The sequence below is a fragment of the Notolabrus celidotus genome, chromosome 7 (genome assembly GCF_009762535.1).
Source record: "Notolabrus celidotus isolate fNotCel1 chromosome 7, fNotCel1.pri, whole genome shotgun sequence".
NCBI classification, from domain to species: domain Eukaryota; kingdom Metazoa; phylum Chordata; class Actinopteri; order Labriformes; family Labridae; genus Notolabrus; species Notolabrus celidotus.
The window spans coordinates 15,995,231-16,017,091 of record NC_048278.1 but is presented as its reverse complement, the minus strand read 5'-3'; the positions used below and the strand labels follow the sequence as shown (position 1 = coordinate 16,017,091).

General features: G+C 38.8%; 4 protein-coding genes and 1 long non-coding RNA gene across 10 annotated transcripts; 2 read left to right on the top strand and 3 right to left on the bottom strand.

The window, feature by feature from the left end:
- Window positions 1–177: 177 nt before the first annotated feature.
- LOC117816048 (lysozyme g-like) lies at window positions 178–2,696 on the bottom strand. Of its 3 annotated transcripts, none has more exons than XM_034688135.1 (4): window positions 2,529–2,696; window positions 2,079–2,156; window positions 739–941; window positions 178–650 (listed from the first exon to the last, which is right to left on the bottom strand). In XM_034688135.1, exons 1-4 carry the CDS (start codon window positions 2,530–2,532, stop codon window positions 276–278), a joined length of 660 nt encoding a protein of 219 aa, XP_034544026.1. In that variant the 5' UTR covers window positions 2,533–2,696; the 3' UTR covers window positions 178–275. The 3 variants fall into 3 exon arrangements, with proteins under 3 accessions (XP_034544026.1, XP_034544027.1, XP_034544028.1); XM_034688136.1 differs by lacking the exon at window positions 2,529–2,696 and having other exon boundaries at window positions 178–412; window positions 500–650; window positions 2,079–2,169; XM_034688137.1 differs by lacking the exons at window positions 2,079–2,156; window positions 2,529–2,696 and adding an exon at window positions 1,327–1,465 and having other exon boundaries at window positions 178–412; window positions 500–650.
- A 2,232-nt stretch (window positions 2,697–4,928) lies between these two features.
- LOC117815378 (lysozyme g-like) lies at window positions 4,929–9,707 on the bottom strand. 3 transcript variants are annotated; one of them, XM_034687060.1, is made up of 5 exons: window positions 9,689–9,707; window positions 6,736–6,813; window positions 5,489–5,691; window positions 5,251–5,401; window positions 4,929–5,163 (listed from the first exon to the last, which is right to left on the bottom strand). In XM_034687060.1, the coding sequence occupies exons 2-5, from the start codon at window positions 6,797–6,799 to the stop codon at window positions 5,027–5,029; spliced, it is 555 nt and encodes a 184-aa protein (XP_034542951.1). In that variant the 5' UTR covers window positions 6,800–6,813; window positions 9,689–9,707; the 3' UTR covers window positions 4,929–5,026. The 3 variants fall into 3 exon arrangements, with proteins under 3 accessions (XP_034542951.1, XP_034542950.1, XP_034542949.1); XM_034687059.1 differs by lacking the exon at window positions 9,689–9,707 and adding an exon at window positions 7,091–7,221; XM_034687058.1 differs by lacking the exon at window positions 9,689–9,707 and adding an exon at window positions 7,091–7,404 and having other exon boundaries at window positions 4,929–5,401.
- LOC117815379 lies at window positions 8,837–9,431 on the top strand. Its single transcript, XR_004631797.1, has 2 exons — window positions 8,837–9,113; window positions 9,232–9,431. It is a non-coding gene; the product is annotated as an uncharacterized LOC117815379 (long non-coding RNA).
- Window positions 9,708–12,299: 2,592 nt separating the features above from the next.
- LOC117816604 (N-acetylmuramoyl-L-alanine amidase-like) lies at window positions 12,300–17,727 on the bottom strand. 2 transcript variants are annotated; one of them, XM_034688951.1, is made up of 5 exons: window positions 17,665–17,727; window positions 14,812–15,672; window positions 13,396–13,606; window positions 12,683–13,031; window positions 12,300–12,367 (listed from the first exon to the last, which is right to left on the bottom strand). In XM_034688951.1, exons 2-4 carry the CDS (start codon window positions 15,653–15,655, stop codon window positions 12,728–12,730), a joined length of 1,359 nt encoding a protein of 452 aa, XP_034544842.1. In that variant the 5' UTR covers window positions 15,656–15,672; window positions 17,665–17,727; the 3' UTR covers window positions 12,300–12,367; window positions 12,683–12,727. The 2 variants fall into 2 exon arrangements, with proteins under 2 accessions (XP_034544842.1, XP_034544840.1); XM_034688949.1 differs by lacking the exon at window positions 17,665–17,727 and having other exon boundaries at window positions 14,812–15,910.
- Window positions 17,699–19,470, top strand: trappc5 (trafficking protein particle complex 5). The gene is made up of 3 exons (XM_034688952.1): window positions 17,699–17,892; window positions 17,983–18,269; window positions 18,689–19,470. Exons 2-3 carry the CDS (start codon window positions 18,000–18,002, stop codon window positions 18,983–18,985), a joined length of 567 nt encoding a protein of 188 aa, XP_034544843.1. The 5' UTR covers window positions 17,699–17,892; window positions 17,983–17,999; the 3' UTR covers window positions 18,986–19,470.
- Window positions 19,471–21,861: the final 2,391 nt, after the last annotated feature.

The window sequence follows — 21,861 nt, the reverse complement described above, 5'->3', positions numbered from 1 at the left end:
TATTATACATTAATTTGAACATAGTTGTCAACATTATATTCCACTTCTACAAAGTCTGTTCTGCTAAATACTTAACACTGTGTAATATTCAGCAGCATTTAGCCTGTGATCCAGTCTCCAGTGTGCCATGTTGATACCAGGCGTAAAATGGGAGAGAAAGAAGACAAGGCCCAGAGATGTCATTGCATTGTTTTTATTGAGGTTATCATATTGAAAATAAATCAGAGCTATTCCTTCATGATTTGAACACTTTTTGACATGAACAGCTTCAACTGTTAATAGCCACAGTTGTTCTTGTACCACTGAGCTCTGGCAACAACATCATTGGAGTAGTCTCCACCTGTTGTACTGCCGTCAACATTGTCATAGGAATGGACATTTCCATCCCCCATGTTGTAGGCTGCAATCCCTCCTGGTGAGAAAAACACAATTAAGACCCAGGTAGAATACTCATAAATGAGTTGTGCAGGTTTCATTCTGAAGGTTCTGTGAAGCAAACCTTTCAGCTGCTGCTCCTTGTTCCAGGTAGGAAATTTTTTGCCTATCCGCCCAAGGAAATAAACCAAGATCCCAGTGGCTTGGCTGATGTGTTCCTCACTGTTCCATGCTCCCTGTGCAGTGTGGCCACCTCCATTTGGATTGACATCAACCTACCAATTTGGGAATGAGGCTTTTTTTTTTCAAAATCTGAGTCTGTACCAAAATCATGATTAGTAAAACATGAGCATTTATTACTACCTGCATCAGTCCCCAGCCGTTGCCATTGTCTCCCCAGCCACCAGTATTCTTTATTGTATTTCCAGCCCTGGACTCTCTGGAGATGATGCCAGCAATGAGAGCTGGGTCTATCCCAAGTTTAGCACCCACTCTTTTAATTATAGACCTGAACTCGTTCATTCGATCAGCATCCGTCTGTGCCATGGTGTGAGATGCTTCTACACCTGTAGAGAGAAATTAAACAGAAGAAAAGCAATAACCAGTTCAGATAAAATCTTTGAATGAAGATTTTCACACAGAGGCCATCTCCGTACCCCTCTGATGTGACACTCAAGCTCAAGGCTCTTAAGCAGAAATTAAAGAGTCAACAGATACAGAAAATCTAGAGGGAGACCTGACCATAGTACAGGTAAAAAAGCATTTCAATAGTTAGCTTCTATTAGACAAAAGCTATTGTAGCATGTTAGCTAAGAATTTACAGCTTTATTGCTGTATTCTGTAACACTATCAATTAGTGTAGCCAGAAAGTGTTAATATTATTTTTAGATTAAAATTTCAAAACAAGTAATCAAAATCAATCAGGACAATGGCTAATGCCAGCATTCTCACATTCTAGTTCAACGTAAAGTTAAAAGTCAGATCCTGCTATATGGAGTTACAGTTAAGGCCCAAATGTCTAAGATATGGAATTGTAATCTAGGGGAATTTACACCCCTTTATGTTATATGCAGAACTATCAAACATTGATGTTTGCCTGGAATTGGTTTGAAGGCTAATGTTGACAGTTAATTCACTGTTTAGAATGACTAATCATGTTCATCCTGGGACACCAGCTATGCTAACATTCAACCCCAACCTTTGCTAAATTATAGTTACAGTGTTATACTAAAGATAGTGAAGACTAAAATTCCTGCAGCTAAGGGGGATTTTAGCTAGGAACGTATGCCTGGCTAACACTCATTGTGTGACACAATCAGATGCTGTGTTAGCTAGTAGTGTTTATGCTTACATAAGCTGTTGTCTGACAGCTGCTTTTTAAAACAGTTAAACAAGCCATACCTCCCTCAGGAGTTTTATTATCCATTGTCTTTTACATTCAGTTGTTCAATCATGATGGTTTCTCAAATTATCTTTATTTATATATTTTTTGTCCTGGAACTCAGCAGCACAACATTAAAACAGCATTTAGCTCCCCAACCTGAGTGTGACGTTGAAGGAAAATGGCTGCTGTGTGAGTACATTTAATTCCTCTCTGAATTGATAAATACACAAACCATCTTTGCATAATGATGGCTACATGATTTCTTCTTAAACAGTTTCAGTTTGAATCAGATCCTGTGTTTCACTACTGCAGTGTTTACCTGAGTATCCAAGCCTGTCCTGTTGTGCAGTTTGCCATGATGCACCAGTAGTTTCCACTCTCATGATGTCTCCATAACCTGCAAAAAACATTCAGTTGTTTTAGATTATACTCCTCAGTAAATCCATACAGCAGAATTAGCACATATAGCATGAAAAATTAAAGGTACATCTCAATAGTTTAAAAGCAAGAGCCACAATATGTGATCACAAATATTGTTTTTTGCCAGTTGGAAGCTACAAATTTACATACACTTAACAATAAGGTTTAAAGCTCACAGTCAAGACATGTTTTACATTGTTTCTTATAAATGTAAATAGTCATACCGTATAATAACAATATGGATATTCCTTGAGAAAAGGTAAATTCAGTCAGGGAGTATTTGTGTGTTTCATACCACAAGCACAGCTCTGATTCAACTCTATCAAAAAAACAAAAAAAAAACACTCACCCATCTTTTCTGTTTCCTCTTATATTGGCCCTTTCAAAACTGAAACTGGAGAGTTCCAACTCAGTGTCCCTCTGTCCACTCTGTAATGTCAGTACTCAGGATGACCGTATTTATAACCTTATACTTTCAGTTTCCGTATGACTTCCTCATTCTATCTGGAGCTTTCTCTTTCACCTGCAGGAGGTGTTGTTTTGCTGGTTTGCCAGTAGAGGAAGTGCACACAAACAAGTGACAGCATGTTGATTTACAAGAAAGGGGCCTACTGACTGTAACAGGCAAATGAAATTAGGTACAATAAAAAAAATATATTAATAGCAGCTATATAAGGGCAGCTCTTCTTGTGATTCTAAACTCAAAGCTAAAGGAGACAGTGCTTTTTCCACCGGCCCCTCAACTTTGAAGCAACCTGCTTGAGGATGTAAGCAAACTCAGTGACACTGTTTAAATCACTTTTAAAACTTAACTTTAATAAACTTGCTTTTTAATGATGACATTCGATTATGAGGTGGGTAGTAATGCATTACATTTACTCTGTTACATGTATGGAGTAGTTTTTCAAAAAATGTAACTTCTTCATTGTACTTCTAAGAGTATTTGTTTTCCAGACTCTCTTATACCTTCCAAATAACAAGTATCAACAGTCACATTATCCAGTATGAGTTGAGAGTTTTTCAAAAAAGTCTGTACACCGAAAGTTTGAATTCATTCACATTTTATTCAATTTTAATATGTTAGTCATCTGTCTAGTTGTCACATATCTGCACCAGGTAAAATCATGAAAAAATCAAACATTTTACATGTCCACTAATATGTCACTGATCTACTGCCGGACTGCTGTCAGCTTGAAAACACTACACTTAACTAAACTAACAAAACACAATGAAGAAATGTAAGTTCACGAACAAGAGGCTGGGGGACACAGAATTTAAACTGGGCCGTCACTTGGAATAACCAACATACAGGGTCTGATAGCAACACCAGCTGAGTGCCAAATATAGGTTGGTTTTATGTTTGGCGGGTAAACCTCAGAAGTCTATGCCCCATGTGGTGGGTGAATGTTTGTGCCACAATAGTAGTGTAATAAAATGAAACTGAAAACATACGTTATTGTGAGGGGAAAAAAATAATGTGGATAATTTTGTGATATTTTAATTGAGCAATAGAAAACTTATACTAAACAGCCACATAAACATGATAAAAGCAAAAAGAAACCAAATACAGCCCAAATGTTTTATATTGTATTGACAGTGTTCAATAGGAGTTATCACAAATATAAGACTGTGTAGTTTTGTAATGTATTAAAACGATAAAGTCAAAAAACTTGTAAAACTATAGCAATATATGTTTAAGGAGTGTTGCTGAGCATATGCCCAGTTACAGCTCAAAATGAAGTTTAGGTCTTAAATATGTTCATAAAGTCTTTAAAAAGACCTTAAAATTTATGAGAATAAACTTCAATACTCCCTACCCTGTATACATTAATGCATGTGTCAGAAGCTAGGCATTTATGTATTTAAATTCTTGTTTGATATTCTAATAATAGAGAAACTAAATTCCTCATTCTTTTTGTAATTACTTAGTGTTCTTTGCATCTAAAAGCAAGAAAATGTAGAAGTTGTTATTTTTTGAGTCAATGGTAAAATGGAAACAGTTTCGTTATTTGAGATGTGACCATGAATCCATTGACACAATTTGCTCATGCAGTTCTACAGAGACTACACTTTGACAACCGTGCAGTTTCAGTAAGTACAGGAAACCACAGAGATGATTACATTTCACACATTAATGCAGCATATACAACAACATATGGTTGCACCTTCCATGCTTCTTGTTTACTGGCTCTCTTTTTCTTATTTCATGTTAAGGCGTTTGTTTACCCTCCCATGCTTGGTGTTATGAACTATGGGTAATTCTCACACGCTAAGTCTGCAAAAAGCCCACATACAGAAAGGGGGCATAAAGGGCTCAAAAAGTCTCTGAGAGATCCCTCACACACTTGAAGATTTGACAATGAGACAGCCTTAGGCCCTTACAGACTTAGTGGGAACACACCTCAAAGTCAGTGGGTGTGTGAGTGTGGACATTGAGATTGGGCAAGTTTGTTCATCCTGTGCTACTGTTCTGTGCAAGATGGCTGGCTCCGTGGAAGGGCTCCTGCTCTTTATGTAGATATAAAATGCTAATTCTGAGCAAACAAAAACAAAGCAATTTTTATATGCAGGTTATTATACATTAATTTGAACATAGTTGTCAACATTATATTCCACTTCTACAAAGTCTGTTCTGCTAAATACTTAACACTGTGTAATATTCAGCAGCATTTAGCCTGTGATCCAGTCTCCAGTGTGCCATGTTGATACCGGGTGTTAAATGGGAGAGGAAGAAGACAAGGCCCAGTGATGTCATTGCATTGTTTTTATTGAGGTTATCATATTGAAAATAAATCAGAGCTATTCCTTCATGATTTGAACACTTTTTGACATGAACAGCTTCAACTGTTAATAGCCATGGTTCTTCTTGTACCACTGAGCTCTGGCAACAACATCATTGGAGTAGTCTCCACCTGTTGTACTGCCGTCAACATTGTCATAGGAATGGACGCTTCCATCCCCCATGTTGTAGGCTGCAATCCCTCCTGGTGAGAAAAACACAATTAAGACCCAGGTAGAATACTCATAAATGAGTTGTGCAGGTTTCATTCTGAAGGTTCTGTGAAGCAAACCTTTCAGCTGCTGCTCCTTGTTCCAGGTAGGAAATTTTTTGCCTATCCGCCCAAGGAAATAAACCAAGATCCCAGTGGCTTGGCTGATGTGTTCCTCACTGTTCCATGCTCCCTGTGCAGTGTGGCCACCTCCATTTGGATTGACATCAACCTACCAATTTGGGAATGAGGCTTTTTTTTTCAAAATCTGAGTCTGTACCAAAATCATGATTAGTAAAACATGAGCATTTATTACTACCTGCATCAGTCCCCAGCCGTTGCCATTGTCTCCCCAGCCACCAGTATTCTTTATTGTATTTCCAGCCCTGGACTCTCTGGAGATGATGCCAGCAATGAGAGCTGGGTCTATCCCAAGTTTAGCACCCACTCTTTTAATTATAGACCTGAACTTGTTCATTCGATCAGCATCCGTCTGTGCCATGGTGTGAGATGCCTCTACACCTGTAGAGAGAAATTAAACAGAAGAAAAGCAATAACCAGTATATTATTACAGTACCAAGAAAACATATGCAAAAAGACAAAACACAAGCAAATTAAGAAAACATCTTCATCAATTTGACAACACGTGCAGCATTTAGAAAACGCGCTGCAAAGACCACAGCACAACACATAATAAAAACGCGTTGCAAATAGACCACGACACAACGGAAGTGTTTCTCGGAGGACACTTAATAATGATGCACGTCCCGACACACTTGTTGTTGGAGCGGGTTTTGAGTCACAGCACTATTAAGGTTCTCTTACCGTCAGTGGTGTTGGAAAATGAGATAAAAAAGTAAGTGTTTTTGATTTATTTTAACATTGTGATCGATAACGATAGTTTAACAGCATATCACTGCAATAGGCTAAATCATGCGATCATAATGTTAAAATAAATCAAAAACACGTAATGCACACTACATAATCATGTTCATCCTGGGACAACAGCTAATAAGATAAGATATACTTTATTGGTCCCCCATTGGGGGAAATTCTTTTGTTACAGCAGCTTACAACACGAGACAGGGGAATACAACAATGTATTTACATAGTTGAAAATATAACAACAATAATAATAGCAATGATAAAGGTAAAATAGAATAGAATGTTAACATTCAACCCCAAACTTAGCTGAATTTCAGATTCACAGTGTTATAGTAAAGATAGTAAAGGCTGCTTTTTTAGACATTTTTAAAAGGCCAGACCTCCCTTGAGTTTTATTATCCATTGTCTTTTAAATTCAGCAGTTCAATCATGATGGTTTCTAAAATTATCTTCACTTATACGTTTCGTGTCCTGGAACTCAGCAGCACAACATCAAAACGGCATTTTAGCTCCCCACCCTGAGTGTCATGTTGAAGGAAAATGGCTGCTGTGTGAGTACATTTAATTCCTCTCTGAATTGATAAATACACAAACCATCTTTGCATAATGATGGCTACATGATTTCTTCTTAAACAGTTTCAGTTTGAATCAGATCCTGTGTTTCACTACTGCAGTGTTTACCTGAGTATCCAAGCCTGTCCTGTTGTGCAGTTTGCCATGATGCACCAGTAGTTTCCACTCTCATGATGTCTCCAAAACCTACAAAAAACAAGAGCCACAATATGTGATCACAAATAATGTTTTGCCACTTGGAAGCTACAAATTTGTATACACTTAAAAATACGGTTCAAAGAGAGTCACAGTCAAGACATGTTTTACATTGTTTCTTATAAATGTAAATAGGCATTCCGTATTCTAAGAAATATGGATGTTCCTTGTAAATAGGTAAATTCAGTCATGGAGTATTTGTTTGTTTTATACCACAAGCACAGCTCTGAGTCAACTCTATCAAAAATGCACAGAAAAAAGCACTCACCCATCCTTTCTGTTTTCTCTTCTTTTGGTTATCTCTAACCTGGATTGAGCTCGGACTCAGTGTCAATCCGTTCACTCTGTGACTTCAGCATTCAGGATGACCACATTTATAACTATACTTATTCTTTCAGTTTCTGTATGACTTCCTCATAAAGATAGGGCAAACAAACAAGTGACAGCATGCTGATTTACAAGAAAAGGGCCTACTGACTGTAAAATGCAGATAAAATTAGGCTCTTCTTGTGATTCCAAATTCAAGGCTATAGGAGACAGTGCTTTTTCCATCAGGGCCCCTCAACTTTGAAGCAACCTGCTTGAGGATGTAAGGCATGCAATTTCAGTGACACTGTTTAGATCACTTGTAAAACTTAACTTTAATAGACTTGCTTTTTAATGATGACATGAGGTGGGTAGTAACGCATTATATTTACTCCGTTACATGTACTTCTCTTTCTAATACCTTCCAAATGACAAGTATCAACAGTCACATTATGCACCGCTTCTGTGTTCTGAAAGGTTGAAATCTGTGGCTTCAACAGAAAAAAATACATCTTAAAAAGCAAGTTATGTTAATTAATCTAAGGTTATATTTACTATAATTATAAACAACACAATGCAGAATTCAAACAGTCACAAAAAGTAACAATACTTTTACCTGAGTGCTGTTTCGGTTTACTCTACCCAAAGTCAAAAGCATTGATAACTGTTGATCAACAGTAAATTAAAATGTGGCACCACACAGAACAAAGTTGTGTTCATATGTCTTTATAAAGGCAAAGAACATTTACAAATTTACAGTTACAGAGATTCAAGATTACAGCTAACATTTATGTCATAAAGGTTGGATCAAGGGTAATGATCTGCATCTGCATACTTCATAAGGAAAGTAAAAGTATAGCCACTTAAATGTTTACACTTTGACTTCACATTATCACAGATTGCAAAACTCATTGGTTGTAAAAGATCACTTCATGGAAATTTTACTTGATGTCACACATCAGTGGTAATTTCATTGTGTATCTCTTTATAAAATAAAATCTATGTGGCTTTGTTTCTTGTAAAAGGGTGATGAAATAATTTGTCATTGCCACATTTATACCACTCAAGAATCCAGAGCTGTATGAGTAATTAACATTTATTTCAGCTATTCCTTAACACAGCCTTTCCCCAAGACAGTTTTAACATGCTTTCACGTTGTTATATCTGAATAGATTTTCATGACACACTACAATTTTGATAATGCATGTATTTTTTATTAATAGTTTAAATGATAGCTGTGTTTTTATGCATTTGTGTAGTTTCTCTATTGACTGATTTTATTAGGTTTTAGATGTTGTTTTAATCAGTAGGCTGTGTCAAGCAATGACTGGGACCTGGTGAGTCAAACCCATAGACTGTATAAAATATGGGCGTAGTATCAGTGACATTACCCATCTGTTTCTGAAGCGCTGTTTTGAGGCCAATCGGCGGCAGCAGCCATATTGCTGCTGTCGAGTGATTTTTAAGAGGCGGGCTTTGAGCCTCCTTGCCAACAGCTACAGTGTTCCCGCCTTTCAATCAAGTCAGCTGTGCCTCTCATTGGAAGACTTGTAATCTCAGTATCTCCGAAATTGCCACTTTAGAAAACTATTCACCCCTCTCACAGTGTGTGCCGATTGAGCAATTAGCTATGTTTATTTCTGCTGTAAGGATCGTCTTTTTCCCATTCATGTGTATGTGACTTCCGGTACTTCCGGAGCCAGCCTCAAGCAGATCCTTGATGAATTGCAGTTTTTAGCACTTCCGCATTGGACTCATATTTTCAGACCGGAGGTTGCCGCTAGGGCAGAATACGAAACAGGACGCTATATAGCGAGAGACGGTGTAGACTGGAAGAAGGACGAGAAGCAACGGGTGCACTACGAAGCGGCACGGAGAAAAGGGATCCCGCATCGAGGAGTGTCAACAGAGCAGCAAGTGTCCGCCAACGCCATTTCTCGCAAGCCTGGGTCCGTAGTCGGCAAACTTCGACCCTGGAAAAAAACGTGAGTATCCTGACCAGATTGTTGGCAGAACCGGGACATATGAAAGAGGTGGAGTGACACCAATTTCTACGTGATAAAATAGAACAGATTACTTGTTGAGGTTGTTCTGTCCCCTTAGGTCTTTTTGAAGAGTCGACGTGAGGTGGCCACGTTGAGGGGCATCAGGAGTTCAGAGATGTGGAAGGAACGTTCCACTTCGGACTTGGACTTTTATTTGACTTTGTTAGATAGTATTTTATTGTCGCTTTTACACCTGTCGCCTGTTTTAAAGTCTATTTATTAACGTAACCTAATATTAATAAATATGATCATTGTTAATTTCAGTTTTCTGTCTGGTTTTTAACTCTGCTCCCCCTGATTTTAAGAACATGTGTATTTTAACAAGTCCTAGGCTCACCATTATAAACCCTAGGTGGCGTTGTTGGCAACTTTTATGATAACCAGTGTTTTTAACGCTAACAGTTTTTAGCCTGGCCACATAGTCTCTTTGGATGTCTCACTAATCCAGCTGCACCAGCAGATAGTGTCTTTGGTTCATGGTGACTTGGAACTGTGTTTTGTTCCACATACTGTACCTTCACACAACCTGAATGGCTGGGTCTCTCTTCTGCTTGGCCGTCCACTCTTCACTTAAGTATCCAGAGGCTTTGTCTGCCAATGCTGAGATATCAGTTGTTTTGCAGGCAGCACTTATTGGCATTGAAAGGTAGCTGGAGCGTTGCATCGGCCAAATGGCATGTATCTGTTTTTAATCAAATCATGCCAATAACACCAAAAAATATCTTTAGACAGTTTGCATAAAAAGCAGTTCTATGCAATATTCTGTGTTAAATCTTGTTAAAAGTTGAAATGTAGCTCTAACCAAAGTTCAGACAGGAAGACTACAAAAGCAATCACAGCAGTTGTTTAACTCTCCTCACCTGCTTCCAACTGCATGCTCGGGAGCTGTCATCTGTTAATGAGCGGCGCCTGTCATCCAATATCTCAGTGGCACGCCCTTATCGTCAGCCTATCAACTTTCTGCTGTCTTTTTAAATGTGTCTCTTTCTCCAGCTAGGTCCTTCTTGCATTGATGGTGTGCACCCCTCCACCTCCCATCTCCACCTGGTCTCCACAATTCCTGGAATTCATCAACCACTACCACCAGTGTCTGGACTCCATGGGGGATTTCTTCTGCTGCCAAATTCACACATTCTACGCTCACAAAATTATCCCCATAGAGTCCTTACGCCAAAGATTTCTGTCAAGTTTCGGTATTCATTAAGTTGTAATAAATAACATTTAATCTTCAAACTGTGTCTCTCCTGATTGAAATAAATTCCCATGAGCAAGCACTTGTCAATTGTTACAAGAAAGGCTTTCTTTAAACTGACAGAAACTTTTAAAACTTCCTCAAAACTCTTTCTTCAATTGTCTTGTTAGCCTAATATATAACTGTTGATCATTTTAAAACCAACGTCACTGCATAACAGCAAATTCCTTTCTGACTTCAGCTTTTCCTCACAGACTCTAACACTAAACCTTGTGAAATGTCTGATCCTTGATTCAAAAATATTTGACCTATTATAGTTTTGAATCATAGACTCCCAAAAGCTGAAGGTTCAAAATGTTCTCAATCCATAAAACAACAGGTCATTCTTTGGGGTACCAGACAAATTTCAATACAAAATAACCCAAATAATTAATGGTTTGTGAGCAAGTAATGGTCATAAATCATAAAAATGTGTGCGTACAATAATTGCCTCTGATATGTAGTGGAGTAGAAGTTTAAGGTTGCAGGTCTCTGAGCAGCTGCAGTTTGCAGACTACTGTCTGTGTCACTACTATTCGTCCAAACCTGCAGATAGGGCTGATGTCAATAAAAAAGAAACTTACTGTAGAGGCCTCTCTTTCAAAATCCAAATATGGGGACATTTAAAGGATTTAAAGGCATTCTGCAGGCGTGTTAGTTTATTTTGTGAGTAAAAAGTCTTTAGCGCTCTAATGACACCAGAAAAACAGAAAAATTGTGGATGTGATGAACTAAAACTCATGCATTCATAGAGTGTTTTTGTAGCTTTGCACCTTTAGACTGCCAGGTTCCCCAACTCAGCCTCATTATTGAAGATTTGGTCAACTGTTTGTAGTTTACTCCTGTATTTCATCTGCTGCATCCTCCCATGGTACATTGAACTCTAAAAGAGCAAACACTGTTAAGTAAACCAGCATGGGTCAGGGCATTTGGTGTCAGCATGGTAGGGAAAGTAGGGCACAATAAAGGGCAGAATTAGGGAGGAAATGTTTGGACAGAGTAGGTGGTCCGGTGGGTTGTAAAAGTTATCTGGGGACAACGCAGGAAGGCCAAAATCAAATGCTACCTCTGTCTCAGAATCTTGTTGAATATTTACACATTTCTAAGCATGTGATGCAGTTCATCGTGATATTTTACTCAATCAACTGGGGTCATCCACAATAGATAAACAGTATATAATGGTAGATATGGTTTTAAAGCTATCTGTTATAGATCTCAGACAGTTACCTTCAATAGTTGTAAGTCAGGCCAAATAAGCATTACTACAGGTGTTCCACAAGGATCTATACTTGTCATTTTATTCACAGCATACATCTACAACATAACCTCTGTATCTTTTTATGCAGATGATACTGTTAAATATGGTACAAGAGACTTTTCTCTTAATCTGGCCAATGCCAATTTGCAGTCTTCATTTAACACACTTCAGATTTCTCTTATCACCAAAACTTGTGAATTCTGGCAAAACTCAATAATTGGAAACAAAACATGTTAAATCCCATTTCAAGCAACAGTGGTATTGTTTTGCACCAAATAGTATCATTATATCCTTGAGCTGTAAACACTTAAAATATATTTTGAATAAACTCAATCAGTGATCGGTTAACTTCTTAAACTTCTGACCAAATTAGAAAAAGACTTAAAGATTTTACCAGATGGAGCAACATCAGAAACCTCTGAGAAAGATTCACATTCTTGACACAGGTTGGACCTCTGTATAATTAACGTTATTTATCCCATAAAACTTTTACATTTAAAAACTGATAAAAAAGTTTGCATTTTGGAGGTTGAAATATTGAAAATGTAAAGATTGATGTTTGTGTATGTGTCAGCTGAACAAAATGTGTTAAAAAAATTCAGCCAGTGAAGGATTTGAAGCAATTAGGAGACAGGCATTTGAAACAATCATATTTAATACAGTCGATGAGTCTTATTATTCCTCTGCTTTTTCAAAATCCATATCCTGCAAAAAAGGAAGACAAGAAATTAGATGAATATAAAAGTGTTTGCTGACTCAGGACTTGGGGAAAAAGGTTAGCTATTATCATGAAAACACATGCATATGTATAGAAAAATGTAAAACTTTGTATATGCTAACCTGCAACCAACCAACAGACATCTCAAATCTTAAGAAGGGGAGGGGTAGTCGTTGGGAATATGTAACTTTTAAATGTGTTAAAATATTAGGATAAAGAGTTTGTCTGGAGTCTTGAGGAGTTACACAAAAAATATTTGTATTCACTACCTCTAATTTTAAAGGTGAAAAAAACTGTCATACCCTCTAGATCCATTTGTTTTTAAGGATGCAAAGCTTGCATGTGGGTCACTCTTTGAAGTGCTCCCAGCTTCTCATTTCTGAAAAGAATGCATCCCCAGGGCAGGTGGTGTAGTTCACCACCTGTCTGTGACCATGGATGGTAAAATTGGCTGCCAGTTTTCCTCCATCTACTCCACACTGGACCAGACGGCGACGGATCAGGTCCATTGCATGGCGAGATGGCAGAATGGCAGTGTAGTTACCGATGAGTGACACGCCGTACCCTATGGAGTTGTGCCCTCTGGTGTGTGTGCCGAGGAGGTTCCAACCTCTGCCTTCATAGACGTAGCCGTCTGAGCCCACCACAAAGCTGAGGGAGTAAATGTGGTGATTAATAAATGTTAACTTTGCCTTAAAATTAAAGGAAGATGGGAGACTAACAGTGCAAGATATTTAGAATGCCAAAGAAATGTTCATTCTTATTTCATTTTGTTCACTGTGTGTACTAAAAAGCTGGTGGACATCATGCTCACAAATACTGCTACCAATATGAAGAGGATATACACTATCTCACTATCTTTTTGAAAATATTCTAATCTTATACTCTTTTTGCTATTCTCAGCTAAACTAATTGCCTACTGTTGTCATGCAAAGAAAACAAATCAATTTTGTCCTCTAACTTTCAGCAAGAAAAATTGTAGGTGTATTTCATTTTTACTTTTAGGAATGGTTACCTGTATCCTATATCGCTCCACCCACGATCTTCCTGGTGGAATCTCTGCATGGATCTCATGTTGAGAGAGCACCTGGAGAAGCTTAAACAGGGTGAGGATGGCTCGTAGGTGTGATGAACATAGAGAAACTGGAGGGGCAGAGACAGTGGGGTTGGTGTGCCCCGGTATTCTTCTGCCCCCCACTGACAACGAGGGATGATTTGAGGACAGTCTGAGGACAGGAGCAAAGAAGATAAGGGATTAAATACAGAAAACACTTAAGGAACACCAACACCAACCAGCTAAGATTCCAAGATTTAAAACCAAAGGACAAAAGCTAGAGTCGAGAATCTGAGTAAAAAGAGATAACGCTAAAGAAACAATTCCCTTTTTCTAAGCACTGCTTTGGTTTCTGCCACTTCCTGAAGACAATATCAGGGTGATCAGTAATTAAATATTAGTCTGTGTTCATCTGATAATTTTAATTTGTCTCTGGTGTTTGATGCTGAAGAGCTGTTGAACAGTGGGGTTCATCAGAGCCCTGTTTGCTTTTAGCAGCTGTCAGCTATGTGCAGAAGAGCACAACAATGCTGCTTCAACTGTAAAACAAGCCAGATAATAATTCCTTAATTTTCACTATTATACAGCTGTATGAAAATCTTGGTTCTGATTGGTCATACCAGCAACATTTCATAGCAATGGCCTACTAATTCTTGATAGCTGACTGTTGTTGTGAGGAACACACTGATGCAATGGATGCAGCTCTAACTGTAACCAAATTTGTTTATGATTGGGGAAAAAAAGAGAAACAGCAGAGAAAAGTTGAGGTGACACTGAAGATGGTGCATGAAGTCAACACTTAACTGAACAAGTTATCCGTTAAAAGAGAAACTAAAATGCCTCTGGGAACCTGTTTTTTGCTGACCTCTAGTGGTTTAATGTCTTGCATTGCTGCAGTGACGTAGGCAAGTATTACAGTGGCATTTCAGAACATCCTGACCTTATTTTAAAAGGTGTGACGTGAGTTTTTTTAAGTTCAAATGTATTGAATTGGGGTTGTATGTGGAGCTTATTAATATGACTTACAGTAGAAAGCCGTCAGTACAGCTCCTGATTAAAAAGAACTGGCTGAATTACTGATGAAGCAGCTAAGCTAGGAATAGATTTGGAGCAAAATGTTCCTGGGTTACATACAATATTTTCAATGCTTCATCTTTAGTCCAAACGTTGTTATTGTGAAGTGACTATGGTATTCCAATCGCCCATCTTCTGTTTATTGATACTTAATATAATCCCATTTCAAAATGATCTGTCACTATCACATTATTAAGGGTTCCTTGCTTATATTATGTGTTAATGTAACACAATAATTGTAATGTTTTACAATGTTTATTTGTAGACCAACTCATTTCAATTAATTACAAAACTTTGACCTACCCCAGTATTTGTGCACAAATTCCTGTAATCCATCCTTCACTGTCTTCCCCACTCCAGTGTCAAAGGCAATCCATTCGGTCTCCTCCAACTTCCAGACTAATGTTAGCGTCTCCATCACCTGGCTGTGAAGATCCAGTAGCTCCAGAATGCTTCTAGAGATCTCTCTTCGCCTCGGGCTGACATGGCTAGTCACAGCATCCAGACCCTGCCTCTCACTCAGACTGAAACTATAGTAACCTTTTAAAATTTCACTGAGGGGCAGCAGCTGCTCAGATGCAGATAAGCTGCTGATGTCGGTGCCCAGTATCACTCCATCCATGCCCCCGCTAATGACAGCATCAGTGGCCAGAGTGGCTGAACGGGAGAGCTTGAACACCTTAGGGCGGTCCACATTGTCCCAGCACCCATTTGGCCCCATGCGAGAGGACGGTGGGAAGTCCTGAAGGCTGAGGAAAGACAGGCCCAACGGCCTGCCTAAAGTGAGAGGGAAGAGCCCGATGACCGGTGTCCCCTCAAGTTTGGCTTTTAGGCCTGATTCGATTCCTAGCAGTAAAGGTGCAAGAGCCACTGTGGTGCCATCTGGAGCAAGCACCACCCCTCGTTCCTCTCCTTGGTCTGTCAGGGTGTGGTGGATGGCTTTGTCAAAGAAGCTAAAGGCTGTGGTGTTGAGAATGGCTGGCTCCAACACCTCAGCATCACTGAGATTATAAGACGAACCCAAAAAATGGATGGTCATCTTGTCATCGTGGCCAGCAGTCCTCCGCAGGGCTCTGATCAGAGCCAGAGGGGACAGACCAGGGTTAGAGTCTTCGACCTGCTGAACAGCTTGGATGAAGCTGTCCATGTTACGCAGATGGACCCCTGATAACATGCAAATGAAAGACAGAGAAGAAGATAGATCTAATTGCATTAATGGGCTAGACAGTGGGGTTTTTTGTGATGTGGCTTTGTCAATGGCATAGTTAATATATCGCTTTGATGTCCATAACAAGATCAGTGCAAAGGGTGGTAGGGTATGGTATGTTGGGGCAGGATATAGAGTAGTAGGGTTAGGGGTAGAGTAACATACATAGGGTAAAGTAGGGGATAACATTGTTTTGTTTTGGGGTTTTTTTAAAGCAAGACCATCCCTATCGTTGACAGTATTCTTTCACTTCCCTTTTACTCAGAATAAATTATATTTAAAAAAAAACGTCATTCAGAACCTAAAAATAAAAAAAATGTCTATCTTCAAACCTAGTATAAGAAAAATTGAAAATATAGAATAGAATAAATGTCCGTAAAGAAGATGGCATGGCCTTTTTGTTTTGTTGCTGTATCAGTATCAAACAGCTCAAAACCATTGTGGTTGGTTGTTTTGTACTGTAGGGTTAAATTCACTGTCTTGTTCAGGGAATGGGATTTTTCAAGATAACATTAATAAAACTGTTGATAAGTTTATCAAAGCAATTTTAAACATGGTGTAATAAAGTGCCACTGACTGGTTGTAAGATACAGGGAATAAAAAGCAATATATTGCGTTAAACTGACATTTAGTCAATCCTTTCATTCACCCTGTCCTCCTCGGACCTCTAGACTTTTTGCTCTATGATAACTTCACATAACATCCTCTTTTTGTACTGCTATAGTTTCTATGACTGCTTAAAAACTCTGAAACGTGAATGTTATGCAATGAAGACTTTAATTCAAGATAACAGAAATTTTTACATATTTTGAATAATATCTTACCTGCCGGCCTGCTTCGAACAGAAAAGACGAAGGATGAAACCAAAACAAAATACAACAGTCCAAATAAAGACATTTTTGCATCCATTCAATCTCTTTAAAATCTAATTTTTGTTTCACTGGAATTAAGTCTGAAACAGACTTTCTTCAGGCAAACACCTCTACAAAGAAATATGAATGAATCTCAAAAAAACGCAACATACAGGTGTTCCAAAGAATTAATCTGGACAAGACAATTTTGCTCCCTACAGCTACTGACACAAGTTGTGGAGGTGTATTTGTCTTCCTGTTTGACTGCAATGTTTTGTCCAAATACGGAAAAGTACTCTTTGTACACTGATGGCCTAAATATTGATTTAGCCTACAGTAAGTTAAAATGTGACGTGAACAGAGTCTGGGCCCCTCTGTGGGATATTTTACACCAATCACTAATAAGAATACAAATATTTTTTCTCTTTCTGTGTCCCTCTCCACATATATAACACAATCTGTTACAGTTCCATTTGTATTCAATATGTCCTTCAGAAAACATAACTCAAGTCAAAGCAGATCCAAGGTTAATATTTACTCTTTCATGTGATGTGTACTTCAGCTGTTAACTCATAAGTGTCAGGAAATATTTAATTGGGTGATTTGAATTTCTTTTTAGTGCCTTCAATTAAATGCTTCAATTTTAATTCGCTATTTTCATAACTCACTTGTTTTGTGTGGTGGGAGAATTGGGGTTTTAAAGCTGCTGTGACTAACTTTTGATTTATATCAATTTTGGTGCCCCATTGTGGACAAAGTGATACCTCTTATCTCTTGTTCTGTACATGCAAAAGTAGTGTTTTCATCAAAAACCTCACCCAGCTGTCTTTTAACAGCCAGATTTATCACTCAATGTGATTATTTGAAGTGAAAACAGCCAAAAAAGGGTGATTCTAAAGCCAAATGTCAATCATGTGGTCTGACACCTACCCCCCTCTGAGCGGTTTAAGGCATTAAAAATGACAACAGAGAAGGTATCAGTGTTGTTGTTTATGACTTTGTTTGCCTCTGAAGGCCATAAAGAGGCATCAGTGTTGGTTTCAGTCTGTTTCTAAGCTGGTGGAAAAACTCCTCATAGTGCCTTGAAGTATTTCTTACCACTATGTTTTGGAGAAATGCATGTGAAGAAATCTGACTGGTTCAGTGGAGTCACGTGACAAGTGTCGGAACAGGAAGTAATAGGAACGACTAAAGCAGGTGTTTATGTATTATACCATCTATCCAAGGTGTGGATTAAATATGGGAATGGAGATTGTAGTTTGAGTGTCTTTTTGTGAAATCTGAAGTCAAACATATTCTGAACCCTGCCCAGGTTTAGAAGCTTAGGTAAGTCTCGTAGGTGTACTAATTGTATCGGTTAGCATTAGACTACTCTTTTAATGGTAACTCTCGCTCTTTCTTTCTGCACTGCTACAGCTGATATTTAAATAACAATGGAGACACGCTTTACACGAGGCAAGTCTGCTATATTGGAGCGGCCTTTCAGTCGGCCAAAGACCGAAGTGAGTGTGAGCGCCTTCGCCTTGCTGTTCTCGGAGATGGTGCAGTACTGCCAGAGCCGGGTGTACTCTGTGACCGAGCTGCAGGCTCGTCTGTCCGACCTGGGTCAGAGGGTGGGAGGCAGCCTGCTGGACGTGCTGGTGCTGAGAGAAAAGAATGGCAAGAGGGAGACCAAAGTCCTGAACATACTTCTATTTATTAAGGTACACTGACTGCATATTTGGAGGTTCCTTTCATTTATGTGTTCTGATCTCACTCAAAGATTTGACGTTTTTCAACTCAGATATTCCTTATAAGTCCTTATAAGTCCTTATTGCATACTTAATGCCGGTTTTATTTGTATTTCACCGTGAAATATTAAACTCTTTCTTGCTTAAATGACGTCTTATTGCTTTATGCTTGTTATTACCCAATTTATATGAACCCTAAGTAAATTAAATAAAGATGCAAATGACTTGAGTACATCGTGTTACAGCCCACGAAACACTGTAATCTCAGTTGACTTTAGTATTGCAGAGTAAACCAAACATTTGAACATTCCAGGTTGTGTCTTAACTGAGTGTAATCCCATTTTGAACCTCTGCCTTACATCCCCTTCGGTGATTTGCTCTGTACTTCCCAGGTGTCCGTGTGGAGAGCTTTGTTTGGCAAGGAGGCAGACAAGCTGGAACAGGCCAACGATGATGACAAGACCTATTATATCATTGAAAAGGAGCCCTTAGTCAATACATTCATCTCTGTCCCCAAGGACAACAGCACCTTGAACTGTGCAGCATTCACTGGAGGAATTGTGGAGGCTATCCTTACACACAGTGGCTTCCCCGCTAAGGTCACAGTGCACTGGCACAAAGGCACCACGCTCATGATCAAATTCGATGAGGCGGTGATTGCCAGAGACAAAGCACTGGAGGGCAAATAGGGAAAATACACGAGGATAAAAGATTGAGATGGTGTGTATTTGTGTGACATGATTACAGTTTAAGTTCATTGAGGATTGTAATTCACTGATACACAAGACCCTATTCAAAATGATTAGAAGAGAAGAACTGCAGACAACAATATTGTATATATAATATAATTTTCTTGATTATTATCACGTTCAAAAACATGTGGAAAACATTTAAGGATTCAAAGTTTACTCCTACAGTACAAATAGGCACATCATTTCATTTGCAAAGCTGGAACTACTCTACTATTTTTTTCACAGATCTTATCGGGTAATAACTTTTTACCTTTGTATTACAGGATCACCCAAACACAAGTTAACATTGACATGAGTCAAGTAGGTCAGCCTCACTGGCGTATAAGTGAAATCTTGCAACTAAAGAATTATGGTTGGCAACTGTGTTGCTGAAAAAAACATCTATTTGTGTTTTATTCTGTTTAAATAAATATGTGAGGTTATGTGGTTAACATTTCTTTATCTAACTCTAGGAATGACAATACTTAAAAGGTTATGTCTGCAGGAATCACATACATTTTACCATAGTTCTGTAAAATTAGGGGATTGGAAAGCAGGGATGGAATTGAGTCAGATATGCAACAAAAGAAAAAAGAAAAGAAGAGAAGAATAGAAAAAAGTTTTGACTCTGCTTCTGTCTTGAAATAGTACCTGTTTTGAAATTGGTCCTGAAAAGTTAAGTTGACTCTATAAATAAATGATCCCTTTGTATACCAATGGCGGAGCCAGGGGGTGGCCAGGGGTGGCCATGGCCACCTCTAAAAACTGATTGGCCACCCCTGTGGCCATGCTGAAATTCTTAAACATGATTGGCTATTTGCCATGTCAGAGGCTTTACTTATATTGAAATCAGCTATTGTGTTGTGTTTCAATAAGCTACATTTGAATATTATTTTTGTTGATGCTTTGACTTTGGACAATCATCCTCATTCTGAGTCCTTAAAGAGTTCAGTTCAGCAGATTTAAATGTTGATACTCTGTACCGTTACATTTTTTATGTCAACGTTAGACATCTACAAAAATGTAATATTTTTAAAATTATTTTATAAAAGAAGTTGAAGTAGATGTGATTATTGGAAGTAACCCTCTTAGGTTTGGGGTAAGCTCTTAAGTTTGTTTTCCACGCCTGGCCACCCCTTCAACAGTCAGTGCCCCAGTTTGGCCACCCAAGTCAAAACTGTCTGGCTCCACCCCTGTTGTATACTGTATTGTTTTGGTTGCCTCATGTTAATCAATTCTTTCATCATCTACATCCATGCAAAAAGAAATTATGTACCTCTTGCAATATATGCAAGCTCATTGGCACTAATCTGAGCTTTAAACTCGATGTTGAAAAACTACCAAAATATATCAGACTTTGGCATTTTCATATCAATTAAAGAAACAATGAAAATTAAAGCCGCAAGCGGCGATGTGCGGGCCCTCGTTCAAGCACCGCCTGATGTGCGCGAGTCCCAGATGTGCACGACCGCCTGATTTAAGCCACCGCCTGATGTGCTGCAGGTGTTGCTGTGCTGCCTAGGCTGAAACTGTGAGCTTACCTGTGCAGTTATCAGCATAGTGTACATTGCAGTACCACCTGTCACCAGTAGGGGCTGCTGTGTCTTTAATTATGTTCTGAAGGATTGTTCATCACAGATCATTATAGAAAGAGTTGGGATCACAAGCATGTTAAAAACATGTTCTGAGAGTAAATACTGCCTGTGTCCATTAGGTGGCGCTATTCATATGGCAAACATGTGTATGTATATGAGTTCAGGCTGGGCCCATGATGAAACATGTCAAATTTGGAAGAGATCGGAGATTGTATGTAAATGTCAGTACCGTGTATTTCCTGAGGGTGGCGCTATGGCTGTAGTAGATAAATGAGTCCATAGGTGTGTTGAGGGATGGACCCTGATCATGTGTATGTAACTTCAAACAAATTGAACACTGTATGAAGGAGCTATAAGTATTTCCTGTTTCATGGCGAGACATCAGAGTTTGAGGCGTGGCCACGCCCACACCGATTGACTTAGAGAAATTCTGTCTGATGACTTTTGATCGTCAATGTGTCTGCTTCAAAATGTGCGTGGTTGGGAGTTGATCGGAGCAAAATTGTAGGAGCTATTTACATAAATACATACTTTAGCGGTTGAAAAAATGTACTCCAAGTTTAGTGAAGTGCCACGCCCACAAAAATTGACGTAGAGAAATTCTGTCTGATATCGTTTGATCGTTAATCTGTCCACTCCAAAATGTACGTGGTTGGGAGTTGGTGGGACCAAGACTGTAGGAGGAGTTCGAACAAATACATACCCAAAATAAAGGGGTCAAAAACAGAAAAATCAAAATGGCCGACTTCCTGTTGGGATTTCACCACGACGTTAAGAGGATTTTTTGTAGGTCTTGGCATGACACCTTCCCAAAAAAAATTTGATGCATGTATGTTGAACCGTATTATGGGGCTAGCCTTTTCAAATTTTCAACTTCAAGGGGGCGCCGTTTAGCCATTTTTGGGAATTTTTTTTCGGGGCCACAAAAATATCGAATTTTTCACCAGGCCTGGTGCATGTGCAACAGATTGGGACTTTTGCACCGCGTTAAGGCAAGCAAATTGGGGATACAAAATACGGAAGAAAGAAAGAAAGAATAATAATAATAAGAATAATCCTTAGGGTTACAAGAGGGCCTCCGCCGCCACTGCGTGTCGGTGCTCGGGCCCTAAAGATATCCAAATTGTTTAAAAGGAAAATAATTTTAGTTTATCAAACACCCTCAAAAGTCAGCGCAGAAATGAGCAAGTACGTTGGATTAGACTTTAATCAGGCCACACAATTTGACGTGTGTACAGC